The sequence below is a fragment of the Lepeophtheirus salmonis genome, chromosome 6, assembly GCF_016086655.4.
Source record: "Lepeophtheirus salmonis chromosome 6, UVic_Lsal_1.4, whole genome shotgun sequence".
NCBI lineage: Eukaryota > Metazoa > Arthropoda > Copepoda > Siphonostomatoida > Caligidae > Lepeophtheirus > Lepeophtheirus salmonis.
In genome coordinates, this window is record NC_052136.2 from 29,303,680 (window position 1) to 29,321,710 (window position 18,031).

An 18,031-nucleotide genomic window follows, 5' to 3' on the forward strand; every position below is an offset into this window, starting at 1 on the left:
TCAAGCCATCTTCTCCAGGGCAATCATTCACGGGCAACTTTCCCCGGGACAGTTTTCCTACTAACATATTTGAGTATTTAAATCTAATAAATACTTGTTTTTTATTCATCCAAATACGACAAGTTGTCTTTTGAATTTTTGTTATGTCATAGTAGTCATTTCTCAGTTATTCTGCCTCATTTGTAGCGGACACACTTAAGCCGCCTTCACTTACATGTAAGATATGCCGATAAGAAACTTGCAACGCAGTCTGGCTGACGTTAGTGGAGAACTTTTTTGATGACATCACAAAGGAGCTAAGTTTAATGTTACTGACTAGTGTTAAATCTTATTATTCCAAGAATTATATCTTCTTCTAGATATACTAGGCGTTTTTGTAATGTGGCAAACTTTAAAAATCCATCAGATGTCCAATATTTTTGTATATCTATTTAAAATTTATGTTCTGACTTATTTTTCACTAAAATAAATTTTAATTTATTTTTTTAAATAGGTTTAGTACTGTAATCGTCGGAGAGTAAAAATTAAGACTAATAGTATTGTCTGATGAGAAAAAAAATTACTAAATTATGTATTAATATAATTTGTTTTATCGAATTTCCTCCTAAATTGATTCCTCTGTGACGTCTTCAAAATAACCTGTAAACAAAAACAAAGAAATCTCTTATCGACACACTTTATTCAAGGTTACTATATATAAAGGTGAGGCAACAAGGATCTTCTAAGGTAGTCTGACTGGCGTTAGCTGACTCAGCTGACGTAGTGACGTTACTGTTGCGGCAGTTCAGATAATTTCATTAAAGTGAAGTGCACTAATTTGGATCTGTTAAGCCAAAATGGTATCATCTCGAGGTTCAAAGCGTATTTGTGCCATGCCCTGATGTCCCAATCCACGAGATGCTCAATATTTAAGTGTGAAGAATATTATGAGACTATTTTTGCCCCCTTACCAATCCTCTCGATCCATTTATTAGAAGATTGGATTGAATTTCGAAAAATGAATGAAATTGTATTTCAATAATATTACTCACACTTGAATATACTCCCTCAGAGGATGGAACAAACAAATAGGCTTAGATATTTTTGATAAATAATATTTAACGAATTTATAATGTGTTATTATTCATCATGAAGTTTGATCAAAATACAGCGGAATTTTCTCCCCTGACAATTTTCCTCCATGGCTCTTTTCCACAGTTAATTTTCCCCAAGGAAGTTTTCCGCGCACGAGAAGAATCATCTCAAGTTTCCAATGATTGTTCAGATCAGGATTATTGAGTAATAATTAAAGACATTTATCCAAATCTAGGAAAAAAAGAGTTATGACTTCGGATTTTATGAAGAAACATCTAGCCCTTGTATTGAATTGGTAATGTTGTCATTGTCTGGAAAAACATTTCAATGCTTTTCATTGTAACCATGAAGACACAATTGACGTCTTTGAAAGGCTGCATAATCATCAAATTGAATGATATCCTAACTGCCATAAAGAAGTCATCTTATCCTTTGTGAAAACAAGAACAAGAATTAGAGTAAATAACCTTAATAAAAAGTTCGAACAGAAGAACGCAAGTGCTAATTTGAGAAAACTTATACAGATTGGTCAATTTACAAATTAATATTAATTATTCATGTATGTATGTAAAAAAAAATATGTATGCTATCATTTTTACTTATTGCTATTCTTTTATTCACAACAAGATTATATTATGCAATAAAATGGATAATTATATAATATACATAAAGTATATTAATATAAGCTTACATACAAGATAATTCGTTATTATTAATATGCAAAGTAATGTTACTCTTTGTAAATAATTAGTTTTTGAAATTGATTTTATTATTTTATAAAGTATCAAGCAAGGATATCGTCATAACAATCGAAATAAGTATTGGAAAGGATTTACTTTTATAGATATTAATATCAATTATAAGTGAAATATTTTTGCTTTTTATACTTTTTGGCATGGTACTAAGTTTACCATTTTGTACATTAACTTTTACTTCTGGATATTTATGTATTACATTATATGTAGAGATGAATATTATAAAACTTTAATTGGAATAACTCATGATTACATTTATTTCTCGATGTAGAGTTATTCACCTCTAAAGTAACAAATAAACTTATTTCTTGTTCTGTTCTATTATTATTATTATTTATATTGGAAAATCCTATCATGTATTCCTCAGAAATAAATGTTATTTTTTCATAAGAAATTAATTGAGCTAGATCGGAAATGGTTTGATTGAAGCTCTTTATTCTAATAATTGCATCTTGTTCGGTATCAATTATTAATTAAATCAAAATAAAGTTATTATATCAAAATAATAATTAGTTATCTTCTCGAAAATAGAGTTAGCATTTCACTAATTTTGTGTATTGCGCAAATATCTTAATCTGATTTTGTTATGTACAGAAATTGAACTTCATATTTCATTCAATCCACTCTTATTTTTGTAGGCTACCTACAATAGGTCACTTGGGCTAATATCAGGCTGGATTGATAAAGACCACTAGTATCTTTTAAGATTACGTCAACCGTTGTCTGACGCCAGTGTATTTTTTAGCTATTTTAATAATATTTCATCTTTACAAATAGCAATATTACGGTATTTGTAAGTTGTAAGATAGTTATTAATTAGTATTATAATTTATACCAATGAATTCTAAGATAAGGAAGGGAAGACTCTCTCAACCATTCAGAACAAGTCTACCACGTAGGATTCATTTTCACTTCACAGAGGAGATTTGACTACACTGTTTAAGTATAAGTTCATCCAAGTAATGGGAAAACTTTTTGTTGCGCCTGGATGCCTTAGTGGCTACAGGCTAACTAAATCTAAGAAGAAGGATCTTCCTCCTCCAAAAGATTTTTCCATATTTTTCCAAATGATAGGTAATGACGAAGTCTTTGGATCAAAGTTATCTCTTTTAACAATTAGTCATTAGGAGCCTTCAAAATATTCTGCTATATGTGACTCGCATTTTTTATATTCCGACTATAAAATTCAATCTGAGGATACGAACAACTATCGGCGTAAGGATATCTCTATAAAAATATTAAACAAGGATGATATTCTAATACACTTTCCAAACATGCCCTCCTATTTTTCCAAACCAACCAAAATAATGAGGAGCAAAGCATCTCTCTCTCTTCGACTCGGATCTTAAAAGAAAATGTTATCTTCGATATCAAAACTTAATTTATAACTGGAAAGAGCTCGCTTACCCTATGGGGTTTAATAGCGCTTCGACTCCATTGATCAGGCAATGATATTTCATAATCTTACATTTTTGGATTCCCATGGATTTTTCAGCGGATTTTGTGCCAAAGTTAATTTAAATTTATCAATTAGATTGTGGATAGTATTTTAAAATGTAAATGCATTAATGATCATGTATATTTCAATTTTTTAGGCACAGGAACAAGGAACCTTCATTTCAAATACTGAAAAACATCATTGACAATAATCATATTAATGAGTTTGATATTTTATTAAACATACTGGACTATTTGAATTCCTTGTCTCCTTCCCATTTTATTTCTAAAAATTTAAGAGAAACCAATGTTGAAGATTAAATAAAATCAGATATTAAGCGTCTCCAAACCCTCAATCCTCATTTCACAATTATCCCTCCTTCTAAAAGATTCTTCATAGAGGAGGTACACCATATGGATGTATGCTTTGTCTATATTGTGGAAAGAAATTTCAACAGCTTTATACAGAGAGCTCTGCAAAGAAGCCCTTAGTTTGTTTCATTAGTGAACGATCGCTGCACTTAGACATTATGGAGAAATAAAAGCTAAAAAAGATTGGCTTGTCACGGTGGACTTATTGGAAGTATTTGTATTCTATAATTTGTATTTTTTTGCTAATGTTTAAACACAATAAAAAATAATTTGTTCTAATAAAAAAAATATTTCGAATCTGAAGCAAAAAGTGTATCGATTTAGTTATTTATTTATTTGAATAAGTAAATATAATCTACAGCAAGGGTAGGTAACTCTTCATCGACTAGGAAATATCATATTTTCTTAAAAACTTTTGCGCCTTTAATTTTATTTCTGTTTCCACCTCTCCTCAACGATTTATGCAAAGAAATTCTTATGTTTTATCAATGTAGAAACTAGGAACTACACAATTTGAAGGCATATTTAACGTCTAGGAAGAATAATCAATTTGAATTTATATATAAAATAATATTTATTTATAACTAATTGACGATAAAAGAATATATTTATATATAATTTATTAAATAAAAACAGAAATACTTCTAATAGAGAGGATGCGTGATTTTAAAAGCGAATAGTTTATCCAGATGTTTAGTAATTCATGCGTGTTGTGCAGTATATTTTCATAATAGATAATCTTCGAGTAAAAAGTATCCAGGCTTATCGGCCATGAAAATGTTTAATTATCCAAAAGACGTCAATCGAAGGAAATGGTCGATCAATGCCATCAAACGTTCGTATTGGACTCAAACCAAAGATTTGAGAGATTGCCAAGCAATATAATCAACTATTTTTTGCTATGTGAGAAATGTAAAAATTCAATTAATAGACTATTTTATAAAATTGCCACTCGGCTTCTTATTCTAATTATTTCTACTTAAATTATTCACTTTAGGCTCTCTTTGAAGAATCAATATTTCTGAAAAAGTTTCCAGAAGGACGGTGGTGTTTGGTACATAATTCCTACTTTATTTGAACCTTTTAGGATTAGAACAAACAGACATATCAATCTGTTTGTTCGGACTGTCTTAGTTGTTTTTTTACACTACTGATATTGGTCCATATTCAAAACTCCTTGATCTAAAAGATTATATCAGCCAGTTTTTATGCCGCTATATCAAGGAAGTCTTCGAAAATATATAAATACAGCCGAGAAGCGATTTTGCTACCATATTAAAACTCAAAAATGTAATAATTTAAGAAATATAACCAAAATCTTAATTGAAAAAGAAGTAGTAAATATATCCATACTCGATTATCATAATCGAAAGACAAAAATTATTCGAAAATATAGCCAAGCACGTGTTAAGATGCATGCAAAACTTTCTCGAAAGAGACGAACAGAGAAAGGATGAACAATGTTCGAGCTAGTAAAACTGCAAACTTGCATGAAATTGTGCAACACATGTCTTGATTATTGTCCACATTTAATTATGGCTAATTAATTATTTAAAGGTATTATTTCCTAATAATATTATTTAAGTTGATACTGTAAAATTCACTTACGTATTTAATATTTCAAAAGTAAATTCGGTTCTTTTTTAACTTTATTTTTTTATTAAATTCTTTAATAAAGATAATAAAACAAAATATTAACAACTATTTTATAAAAAATAAGTCCGAGGTTGTACTCGGCTCAGATTTAGCGGATCTATCGGTCCCAGTTCTTTTATTTCAACGGTATCAGTTCAGCTTCATCGGTCTTGGTTCTTTTTTATAGAGGATATATATATTATATTTTCTTTATAGACTCCATATAGGGAGAAAGGAACAAGAAACGAGAACGATAATCAATATATTGTTGTCTCGGTTAGACTTTGTTTGTTCCGGTTCTTGTACAGCTAGACAAATAAGTGCAAAATCGTGAAAATAACTATTTTAAATCATGCTTCAATAGAGAATAACAACTATATTAATCGGTGCAATAGCTGTAGATGAATACTTAATTTATTTCCCATATATTTTTGTTCCTGCTGTAGATTTTTTGTCTGTCCGCTCTCTCCCTAAAGCTTCATCTTTCCCTCGAGTCCTTTAGTAATGAGTAAGGGTGATAATTTTGGTAAGAATACAAAAGCGTGCGAGGAGAAAAGAAGAATTACTTATGGCATCATTGATTAAATAATATACATCTTCTTCTATCAATCATGAACGTTATCATTCCCGCCTTTATTATTCAATATTAATATAATAATATTAGATGGGGATAGTCGATAGAGAACTGAATAAAATGCCTAAAATAACGTCACCTTCTGTCTGGATTTCTGAAAATGGAGGCCTAGAAATTTGGAAAATACTTACCGAATGAGAAACAGATGGTTTGTCGGATTTGTCGATATAAATGTGCCTTTAGTCCCCTGTCTAAAATTACACGCCACTCATTATCCTCATCTCATAACTAGAGTATGGATATTCATCTATAAAATCAATTTAACGATGAATACATCAAGTCAGACTTTAACTCTGATTTCACAAGGATGCTTATTGTATGTAATATAACCTTATCCATTGCTAATCATCTACGTTCAAAAAATTTATGGAGAAATACAAGGGTAAACATATCCCTTCCCCAGGAACCATCATTAAATTAATGGAGGATGTTGTTACTGATGTCATTTATAGAAATACATATAAAATGTTTTGAGTCATCCACACCAAATGACGATCAAGTTATCAGTAAAAAGTATTTACGAATATCGAAATGGAACTCTGAATTTTGTACTATCTCACAGTAAGTATTCAATTTTTTTTAAATCTAACCATAAAATATGATTCTATTTTAGCTAAACATATCAAGAATTATGATACACAACTCAGTAAAGGGCAAAAACAACTGCTTAAATGGTCACAACAACGGGGGTAGTAGCTTTGGATGGTTTGCAACAAGTTTGTCTGAGACTACTTACTTCGTTTTAAGACTTAGGTATGATAATTAGGTTTTCCAATATTACATAGTCATTAAATATTACTTTTTTATCCCTTAAGGCTTAGCTATGGTTGATGGGCTCCAAGAAATGGTGTTCAGAAAACTCATAAAAGGCAAAAATAACTGTTTAAATGGTCACAACAACGAGGGTAGTTACATTGGGTGTTGCATTATAATTAACAATTGTGTATATCCTTCATGATAATAGTATGTTGTTATATAAGCATACCTTAATAACGGGGAAAATATTTTTTGATGCTCTTAATAAGGAGTAATATCGCCAGACATTACTACATAATTAGCTTTTGCTCTAAATCTTTAAGATGAATTTATTTCTAACATTTTTTATTAATATATTTATTGTCTAATTTTATGATTTTGACATTTACTTTATTATTAATAATTAGTTAGATCTCATCGGTAGAGATATATCTATCCTGTGCACAATTGTATATTGCAACTTCCACATGAAGAAGAGGGGTGATTATCTTTTTGATTAAACTCCACGTCTCGCTTGTGTATTGCAACCTAAAGTTATGACATATTTAACTGAATTCCGATGTTAGAACAAGAAAAAATTATCTGGATCAATCTATTATTTCAATATTCTTTATTTATAATTTATTATTATTAATAGTTATATGATTTTAATTGTTTTATTTTGTATATTTAACTTAGATGTTTAAAAGCCAAAATATTCAGCGGATTTACATACTGATTATATGGTTAGATTATGCTTAATCAAGCTGTATCTAATTATTTGGTGTAGTGAAATAGACAGTGATACTAATCGGGTTTTTTGGCCCGCACCTTATTTTTTTTTTTGTTTTTGTAGATTTCAACCGGAAGAGGGAATTTTCTTTTAAGCTGCAATCATTATTATTTAATTTTTGAGGGGTGAACTTCCTTTTCTACCAAGTGTAATCCATCAATTATCACAGGGAAGTGCAACAAATAGCACATAAACTAGCACAAATTCACAGTCACAATTAAAAAAGTAGAAATAGAGATTTTTTTTTTGAAAGACCATATCCGAGACAAATTAAGACTTATGAATCAAAGGAAGGTTTCAATCTATAGTTAATATTCTTGGATATTTTAACTCCTAAAAATTTGAATACAGGACCTATAATTGAGCAAATTATGCTTACAAAATATTGGACTACATGCATATATGATGTGAAGAAATATATACGAAATTTATCTACTAGTCCTTCATTTTTGTTCAAGATTGTTATTGTGTTTTTCATGTTGAAATCTAATTACTTTCTTGTTAATGGTGAAAATAATGCAATATATAAGTTCAGCTGAGTCACTAACATAAATAAGGGGCTATAATTAAAAGAGTTACAATTTAACATTAGGTACATTGAAACGATTAAAAGTGAGTTTCCACATCTCCCACGTCGAGAAGTGTTTGAGAGTATTGTTGTACCAGTCTTTTATTTATTTGGTTTATCTAGTTCTAGGACTGATCCTAAAGACTGGCAGTACTAGAAATGATTAAAAAAGAAGAAATAAAGTAACTATCAGTTTTTGGACGGATATGCAGGACTGAAATGGACAGAGACTGAACCGGACGGGACTGCAGTTTTTAGTCTTAAATAAAGATTCACACATCACTATTCTGGTGTTCATAATGGATTATTAAGAACTTAATTGAGCACTCCGCAATTTATATTTTTCAAATCTCAATTGATTAAACACTTTATAAGGAAGAAGTTATGATCAAAATCGGAATTTCACACAATGATTAATTTATCGACCCGTAATGGACTCTTGTGCTTACAAAATTAAATTATCCATGCCATGTTCTCTCCACAAACAACCTCTCTTTAAAATAACAGAAGCTCTTCCATTTAAAGAAGAGGAAATCAGTTGAGATTCGAAGACTAATATAATTAATATAAACAGTTTTACTCAACAGGGACAACATTAAAAATTGATCAATTCAAAAAATGTGGGAAGTCACTTCTAAAATCACTCCAAAAAACGCTATACTATTTCGAATTTTATACCAGTTATGGTTTGATTATTTATTAAGGAACAAATTCATTGAATAACCGATGAAGGTAGTTAAACCTCCCCAAGTATAATTTACTTTAGTATGAACAAAATCCCCAAAAATAGTTAACGATACGTATTTTAATTAATTAAAACTAATACCAGTTTACTATATAAATACTTTTTACCATCATGACCTGGAGTAAAAGAAGTGTTTAGCTAATCCCAAGGGGATAAAAAGGAAAGTATTCCTAGAGTAGGCCCAACCAACTTTCAATTTTTAACAGTGAAGAACATTATTAAACTATCCACAAGGTATTGGTAAGATTAGGATTGAGCAAAATAAGCATGTAAGTTATGATCCCAGCCTTGATATGAATAAAGGGAACTACAGCAGACAATGCGACAACATCTCCACACCAGTATAGGTTGACACACAACCTAATATCCCCCTCCCTCCCGTATAAGCAACGATGGCGAAATAAAAAAAAATTATTAAGTTAAGAGGTATATTTATTATCAATACACAAAGAAATTAACAAACTAGTGCATGAACAAAACTGTGAAATGAGAGATAATTAACTCAGTCTGTGTGAAATGAGGGATAATTAACTCAGTCGGGTCGAATCTAGTCAGCAAATATTTCAAGCTGATCTAAACCGAACCAACCAAATGAAATATTCCATAAGAATGAACAAAGCCAAGTAGAACAAATATATCCTGGACCAAGCTGGGTCGAATCTAGTCAGCAAGACACATCACGGAGCGGACTAAACCAACGCAGCCACATCCAAAACAACATATTAGAACGACGCAATGTAAAAGATCCTCCTCGCCGGGGTCGATTCTAGTTACATACATACCATTGCCACTAGATCAAACTCCAGCGGAGCGGAATCCTTCTCACAAACCATAGAAAAAAACCTCGGAGCAGTCGGGATCGATTCTAGTTACAAGACAGAGAGCCTAAGATGCCACTAGTCCAAGCCCAACCAAACCGCGATCAGACAATGATGTAGAAATTCCTTGTTTCACCACACGTTGACAACTGATTGATTCTGAGATTGGAGGATGAGCTTTTATAGTAAGGATCAGGATTTTGATAGCATGTACTCTTCAGTCTTCTTTATTTTCAAGAAGTGGCTACTAAAATAATCCCTCCAAGTTAAGATGATCATTGACAAGAAGAAGTTTATATCTTTTTATTATTTTATTAGATTGACTACAAAAAACTTTTTGTTTGTTCTTGTCAGGAATTTTTTTGTGTATGAGGAGGATTTTTAATGAGATTCATGGTTCATAATTCTTAGAATTCTAATGACTAATAAAATTCCACCCAATATTTCACTTCCTAATTCCTATGCCTTATTTAGCACAGTGCAAGTTTGTAGGATGTAGGCATATCATATTCTTCAAAAGCTATCCTATAAGCTCATCCGTGAAGAAATTAACTAATTTCAGGGTGAAGCCTTTTCTTACCCAGAAAGTACATCAATATCTTTTTTGTTTTGTGCGTATAATTGCTTGTTAATAATACATTAGGTACTACCTAGTTAAATATGAATTGATTCTACGTTCTACATAGAACATAGATCTCACATGATACTATACTTAGTCTGTTTAGGTATTGAGGACTGCCTTTAAAGCGCACTCCTTGCCATAGTACATAAATAATATGAGTATATGACTTTAAAAAATTTCAAGCCAATAGTCATGTTCATTCTTCACCACTGTGAAAATGTTGCTGAATCTATTTATTCTACTTTCCCTCCAAATATCATGGGTATCACCTCAAAATAATTTTGAAACATGCTCTGCGAAACAACAAGAGATGATTCTAAGTCGTATTCTTAGTTGTCGACCCATTGAAACCGTCATTCCTCTCGACTATCCCTTTAATGACACATACAGTCTCATGAAACCGACGCATGTGTCTGTTAAAAGATGTCAAGGCTCATGCTTTAGTAACAAGTAAGGTATCATAGCTAAAAATTAATTATATGCTCATTTAAAGTATATTTAATTAAAAAAAAATATTATTATCATGTCAGTTGTATAGCGAAACAAATCATAAATCGAAACGTGGATGTACTTTACTTCCCAAGAAGCTCAAATCCTGATGGAACTATATCCCCTATCTGTTCTAGTGTAATTGTTCAAGATCACATCACCTGTGGTTGTGGATGCTCCATTACGGCCGATGAATGCACCGATACGGGAATGGATATTCGAGTATATCTACCAGGAGAGTGTCGATGTGCATGTAGAGATGTTTCAAAACGTGGTAATTGCTTAAAGCAGGGCAATTTTTGGAATTTTCAAACATGTGAATGTATGTGTCAAAATCCTAACTCTTGGCCAATATGCCCTACTGGATATAGTTTTGATTTCAATGTTGGAGCTTGCCATTGTGTACCTCCAGCGGAAGTTGCTTCTATTTTATTAGAAATTGCACTGGTTCTGGCTTTTGTGTCTGGAATTATAATCTTATGGGCCGTATTTAAGTATGCTACGCAAGCTAGACCTACTTCTCGTGTTCGTGTTCGTCCCAATTATATCGCCACTTTTAGAAATAGACTTTTTTCTCGAATGGAGTCCGAGGATGATGGTGAAGAACGTGAGGAATTGAAATTTTTTGTTAGACAATCTTAAAGAATTAAGAAGAAATAATATTTGAATTAAGAGGTTAATCTCTATATAAAAGGTGTGGTTGCCAAGTGTATGGAATCGATAGAGAAGCCACCTTATGTCTTGTGCCCAAACTCATAGAGAAAGATGAATTTTTCTAAATTCATTCTGATTGAAATTATATTAAAGGATGCTGAGCCATTTAATTAAGTGTATTTTGTGCCAAATATAGTTTATTTTCATCATAAATGTTGTAGTATTATATTTCAATGACTAAGAGTCTGACGCAATCCCAATGCACCTCTAAGCAGGTAGATAAATACATATCATGTAGTTCGTCAGCAATAAAGCAAGCTATATGTTTTTCCAAAAATTGAGTCAAGATTTCTGTTGTATTATTGAACTAATTATCTTCTATATTCTGATTAATCCATCGAAGCCACTAAAAATTACCTTAAGGTTGAAAAATTCCCTTTCATATATCATTAATAGATTTTGTTTGAAAGATAAATTTCTTGGACATATAATGTTCCATACACTGAAAGAATGATTTAAAACTATAATTAATGGATTAGCAGTATAGGGCATTTTCATTTACTTCCTACATTGTATCATATTTGAAGGAGACACCATCCTGGTGGCTCAAAGTTGATAATTTACTACAATAAATGTACAAATTTCCAATAAGCCTTGATAAAACTCCATCAAATGTCTTTATGAATAAAAAAAAATAGTTGACACTTGTACTGAACAATACTTGATTCCACTATAAACAGTGATATTTGAATTAAATTAAAGCAATATGAACTAAAAATCCTTAATAATGGCTAGATTTGTACATTATTTATATCGTCTTGGGATGAGAAAATTTAAAGACAAATATCTTATTCTTTCCATTATAATAGTTAATTTTTATCTACAAGATGAAAATTAGATTGAATCAAGATCTAACAACATATTTTTAATACATTTAGACCTCATGAAAGCATCGTAAGGTTTAAGTATTTCTATTTTTTGTTCTCATTTCGACATCCAATGGTTCACGATTTTCCTTAATATTAATGGAAAAAAATGGTTTTTCTGTGTTATAAACTTGGTTGTTTTAGCCCCCAAAACGAAAATATCCTAATTAACACGTCATACAAAAAAAGATTCTATATGCAATTATGAAGTCAAAAAATATATTAGGAATTGCTCCATTACTAGATAATTACCCAAAATTATTCATGTGTTGACGCACCAGATACCTATGTTAAAATTCAACCCGAAAATAGGTGTAAGAGTAGATAAATAATGGTTTAATCTTCTTCTTTTTTTTTTAAATTAGTCTTTCTAATATTCTTGATTATTAGTAAATTTCAAATATTAATGACCCCAAATTTTACTAGAGGCAGAAAAACTTAAGCACTAAGACCAACAGTCGTAAAGTATATATAATATATATATATTTAATTAAATCATAAGATACACGATGTACGGAAAGATGAGGTTAAAATAACAAAAGCATCTGGAATTCAAATATTAATAACTCGATATGAACTTATTATATCCATGGATATATAGGTATTTAAGTATAGTTTAAACTCAAGTTAATGATCAGATGAGATCCTTAGTCTGATTCTTCCTTGATCTTTTTCTTTTTCTTCTTCTTCTTTTTCTCGCCGTTTTCTGTGACTTCCTCTTTAACAGCGATTTCATCGGAATCCCCATTAGCATCTTTGTTTTTCTTCTTTTTCTTTTCTGAGGGTTCGATCGTCTCCGTCTCCTCCTCATCAAGCTTCCTCTTCTTTTTCTTTTTCTTCTTTTCAGACTGAATTTCCTCAGAGGCATCATCCTCTACTTTGATCTTTTTCACTTGGGGCTCAGAGTTTCCATTCTCTACTTTGATTTTCATGGTGGAGTCGCCGGCAGGTTTATACTCAATAACTTCACTTTTGTTTTCATATTTGTCAAATTTCTGAGAATTTCGCTTATTCCCAGATATTTTATGTGAGTAGCCTCCTTCAAGTTGTCTAATTCTGGCTTCAACTTTGGCACGAGTCTCAATACCAAGATCCGTGGAGCTAGAACCATCATCTCTAAGTGCATCAACACGGCATGCCAACGCCACTTTGGCGGCTAACATTCGTGAAGCTTTACCTTTTAATTTGGAAGAGGCAGAGCCAACTACTTGAGCATGATAAATAAGACCATACTTGGGGGTATCATGTTTCGTTTTAAGAGCTTTGAAAAGAGCTTTTTCAGCTCCAAGGATTTGAATGGTGGAGGCAGGATGTTTAGCCAGGTTCATCAGAGAACCAGCGTGACTCATGAGCCTTGCTCCCACAAGCTCTCCAACAAGGACCGTTACATTGGGAGCAACGGCCAACATTCGATTTTTAAGATATTCATAGAGTTGTGTACGATATTCTTGAATTTCGACGATTTGTGTACATAAGTGGCGAATATTAAGCATGTCAGTATCTGCTATCTCCGTGCCCATGGATATCTCAGCAGCCGCTTTGACTTTTTCTTCAATATCCTCGGGTAGAATGTCAGAGAGATCCGTATGTCCCGCCTTTTCTCTTGTTCCAATGGTTTGAACAACACGTACAAATGCAATATTATCCGTAACAATCTTTCCCATCTCTGGAAAGTGCCATCCATACCACTCCCGACAGCGCATGATGTAGTTGTTGAGTTCTTTATCAAGATCATCAAGGAGGGAAACGGCTTGTACGATCATAGTGTCTATTTTGTCGGGGCTGAATTTGAGTTTGTAGCGCGAGAGGGAATGTGCAAGACCAAGGGACATGGCCTTCATGTCCTCGGAAACGAGACCAGAGATCTGAGAACGGATGCATCGCATTAGTTCTTCAATGTCCGAGGAGTAAACGCAGTTCACGCCCAATTTCGACTTGATGGCGTTTCCAAGCTGAAATCAAAAGATAGAAATTTAATTCATGTTCAAAATTAATTCTTCTTATTATTTCAATACCTTCGAGTCCGCAATGGCGAGGGACTCGCTGGGACTTATCTCTAATTTCTTAAGAAACTTCTTCAAGCCTTTGGACAATTTCCCTTCCACGGCAGCCGCAGCAGAGGCCAGCGCATCCGTTGTATCCTCGAATTTACCGAACTTCTTAAGTTTGACCACGTTCTTGGCATCGCTCAGAGTCTTAAAGTCCTCAAACAAGTTTTCGGATTTCTTGAGCTTCTTCTCATCCAGAAGTTTGAATATGGCGAATCCTGCCGCGGTCTCAAAGAGTACCAACATCACGACGACTGATGAGATTTACTATTATTCTACCAGACGCACGTGGTGAGCACGCAGAAACTACTTCAACAATAATGAAGAAACAATAAATATTATACACATAGCAAGCGTGGTCGCTCGTTTATTATTTGTTATTTACTTTCTCACGACAGCTGATTTTACGAAAAAATAACTCTCTACGCCAATCAGAATACTTCTTACTCTTTCTTCCTAGCTTAATAGCCTAGCAATTGGCTATTAGGAGGAAAAGACGAATATAAAGACTTATTCGGGGGGGTAAATTTTAAAATCTCCACGCCGGAGCCGTCGATTGAGACTTGTAGCATTTATTGATCAATTCATTAATACATTATTATTAAGTAATTACCAATCTGCCGTAGATGGTTACTTCTCCTTCTTCTGGATTAATAACATTTAGTTACGTAATATAATCTAAAATTCGAAGTTATTTCATAACTTACTAATTGTTTCATTGGCTCTTTTATTATAGTATAAATTTTAGAACTCTATTATTGATATCACACAACTTTTCATTCGAAAAAAGGCATAAAATCAGTTTTAAGGTTGAGGGCCAAATTTTTGTAACTCCAAAATTGCAAGTAAAAGTCCAATGTCTAATGTTTATAGTTATAAATAAAGAAATTTGGACGGTAGAAATTAATTTCTCAGATACATTTTACTGTAAAAGTAGGAAAACGGCAATTATTTATAATGAAAGAATGGAGTTTCCAAGCTTCATTCTGTAGAGTAAATATTTCATTTTCGATAATTTGGCTCTCAGCCCACTAGTTGATAGTACCTATTGTTACTAAAGTAAATACAGGTGTGCGCGTCTAAAACTGAACACTCCTTCAAATTTTAGGGGTTTTTCCTTGTCTACAGACTTGAGGGCTTGACGAGGGGCTCTCTTAACGCCTTAAGGCCAAGATCTTTCTTAACTAGCCGGTTCATGGTCGTTCTGCTCACGTTGAACTCCCTGGAGAGGCCACTGAAGGTAACCTTGCCTTTCTTGTCCTCGACATATTTTTTCACGGCAGCAACCATTTCGTCCGACCTTCGAGGCCTTGACTTATATCTTGTGGTGGCCTCAGGAGTCCCTTTGGCTACCACGCTGTAAACGGTAGTGCGGCTGTAGTTCAGAACCTTGGCAATATCAATGGGAGTTTTTTCCCGCGCGGAAAGTTCCAAAATTGCGACTCGACGTCTCTCCATTTTATTGGCATTTGTTTCACTGTTGCTATTTAGATTTAACTGGAGTTTTGTTTAAAACTAGTCAAAACCCTTGCCTCGAATTATAAATCGGTTTCAACTTAATAAAATCACGAATATGTGCATGGCGTAAAATTTAAAGGAGTGTACAGTTTTAGACGTGCACACCTGTAGTACTATTTTTAAATTTTAAAATATATTTGTTTTTGGAAGGGGTCGTCATTGTACTCAAAAGCTCAATATCTTATTATAAGATAGAGTTTGAATAGTAAAAATTCTAAAATATGTTCCTTTACACGCTCAATAAGTCCCGGGCCTAGATAGGAAAACAACTTTTTTTTACAAAAATTCATTCTTATTAATCAATATAATCTCCTTTTAGAACGATACAATCAATCCAACGTTTCTCCAGTTTCTCGTTACCAAAGGTGTAGTTCGATTTATCAAGACCTTCAAAATATGCTTCAGTTTCGACAATCGCTTCCTCATCTGAGCCAAATCTCTTTCCACGGAGCATCTTTTTGAGTTCTGCGAAGAGCAAGTAGTCGCTGGGGGGTCAAATCTGGAGAATACAGTGTGTGCGGTTGCAATTGGAAACCAATTCGACCGATTTTGAGGCTGTTTTTATTTACTTGTGACAGGGCGTATTGTTTTGGTGATAGAGTAACTGTTTTTTCTTCAAATGAGGTCTTTTCTGGGTAATTTCGGCGTTCAAACGATCCAACAAACCGATATAATAGTCGCTGTTGATCGTTATTTCATGTTCCAAATAGTCAATGAATAAAATTCCATCCGAATCCCAAAATACAGAGTCTGCACACCATTCAACAGACTGACGTTTTGATTCGGGAGTGAAGTGGTGAATCCATGTTTCATCTATTGTTATATACGACGCAAAAACTCCTTATTTCGCGTGAATATCTCCAAACAGATCTTTGAATCATCTGCTCGTTGTTGTTTTTGCTCTGGTGTGAGCAAACGTGGCATCCATTCGGAAAACAGCTTTTTCAAACCCAAATGTTCGTGTATGATGGTGTAAACACTACCTTTTGATAACTTTAGAGTGTCAGTATCTCTTTTAGCTTCACTTTGTCCATCTCACTTTATTTAACACAGGGATTACTATATACATATATACTAAATATAGGAACTCCCAGTCTAACCTCATGTAGGGGGAACCGTATTTTTTATGCTTAAAAAGCAAATTGAAAAATCTAATTTATTAAGTACTATATTACACCCTTTTTATCATCGATCAGAGAATCTAACTCAAATCACGTGCTACAAATAATATATCTTCCACAGAGCCCGTATTTTTGAACTGAAATAAAAAAGTTTTTGATAAACTTCAGATCTAACATTTTATCCGTTAAAGTTAGGAGTCATCTTTTTCCGAAAGGATATACAATAGGATAGTAAATATGTATAACGTATATTTTTATACAAAATTAATTATGAAAGAGAACTAGAGGATCGAATGGTTAATGGTGATAAATTTATTGATTAAATTAAACATTATTGTGTCCATGCTGTTTTCATTTCATCACTGAGTATTTTTAATTAATTTTGGTTTATGTAATAATAATATCATAGATAGTAGTGTGTTATAAATCTGTTATAAAAGTATTTTTGTTAGAGGTTGTACTCATTCATTTTGTTAAGCTGTCATTAGATTACTATTATTTTAAATATAATTACAACAAACCATTTATAGAACACTTAATAAAATCTTCTGAAGTTATATTTTGTGTAATAATGCTTCATAAATTAATTTTATATATTAAATCATAGGCAATGTTACGCCCATAAAAAAATATTAATTTTCTGGCATATGTATGCAATAAATAATTGCAGTGTTAAGATTTAGTTTTTTAAATATATTTTTATGTTATTATTTAGTTTTTTTAAAGGTATTTTTGTGTTATTATTTATTCAAAAATATACCAAATACTGTTATGTGTATGCCACAGTAGTGATTAAATCCAGTAGAATCGTTGATTTTCCTAGTAGAGATCATGATTGTAATATGTTCTAGGACAGACTAAGATCTCTTCTATGAGAATCAATATTTCTACTCGTAGAGATTACAATCCATTCCTCTCCTAGGTCAAATTATTTATAATTTATTGAGGGAGCTAGACAATATAGTTGAATATTTGAAGAGGTTGCGTGTTTTTGAAAATATGACTGTAAGTCATACTCTCTAATTTACCCATAAATCATTATATAATTGTAAGGCTTACAGGCTTGTAAGCGTTCCCCTATTTTGGC

General features: G+C 32.3%; 2 protein-coding genes and 3 long non-coding RNA genes across 5 annotated transcripts; 3 read left to right on the forward strand and 2 right to left on the reverse strand.

Annotated features, from left to right (window-relative positions):
* The first annotated feature begins 1,956 nt into the window (after positions 1-1,956).
* LOC139905803 (uncharacterized) lies at positions 1,957-3,948 on the forward strand. Its single transcript, XR_011780864.1, has 3 exons — positions 1,957-2,622; positions 2,679-2,903; positions 2,957-3,948. It is a non-coding gene; the product is annotated as an uncharacterized lncRNA (long non-coding RNA).
* Positions 2,983-4,162, reverse strand: LOC139905802 (uncharacterized). Its single transcript, XR_011780863.1, has 3 exons — positions 3,514-4,162; positions 3,237-3,455; positions 2,983-3,173 (listed from the first exon to the last, which is right to left on the reverse strand). It is a non-coding gene; the product is annotated as an uncharacterized lncRNA (long non-coding RNA).
* A 1,616-nt stretch (positions 4,163-5,778) lies between these two features.
* On the forward strand, positions 5,779-7,036 carry LOC139905774 (uncharacterized). Its single transcript, XR_011780814.1, has 3 exons — positions 5,779-6,468; positions 6,521-6,660; positions 6,723-7,036. It is a non-coding gene; the product is annotated as an uncharacterized lncRNA (long non-coding RNA).
* Positions 7,037-10,279: 3,243 nt separating this feature from the next.
* Positions 10,280-11,544, forward strand: LOC121119244 (uncharacterized). Its single transcript, XM_040713863.2, has 2 exons — positions 10,280-10,638; positions 10,719-11,544. The coding sequence occupies exons 1-2, from the start codon at positions 10,406-10,408 to the stop codon at positions 11,317-11,319; spliced, it is 834 nt and encodes a 277-aa protein (XP_040569797.1). The 5' UTR covers positions 10,280-10,405; the 3' UTR covers positions 11,320-11,544.
* A 1,174-nt stretch (positions 11,545-12,718) lies between these two features.
* Positions 12,719-15,070, reverse strand: nop5 (nop5 ribonucleoprotein). The gene is made up of 2 exons (XM_040713862.2): positions 14,273-15,070; positions 12,719-14,209 (listed from the first exon to the last, which is right to left on the reverse strand). The coding sequence occupies exons 1-2, from the start codon at positions 14,549-14,551 to the stop codon at positions 12,905-12,907; spliced, it is 1,584 nt and encodes a 527-aa protein (XP_040569796.1). The 5' UTR covers positions 14,552-15,070; the 3' UTR covers positions 12,719-12,904.
* Positions 15,071-18,031: the final 2,961 nt, after the last annotated feature.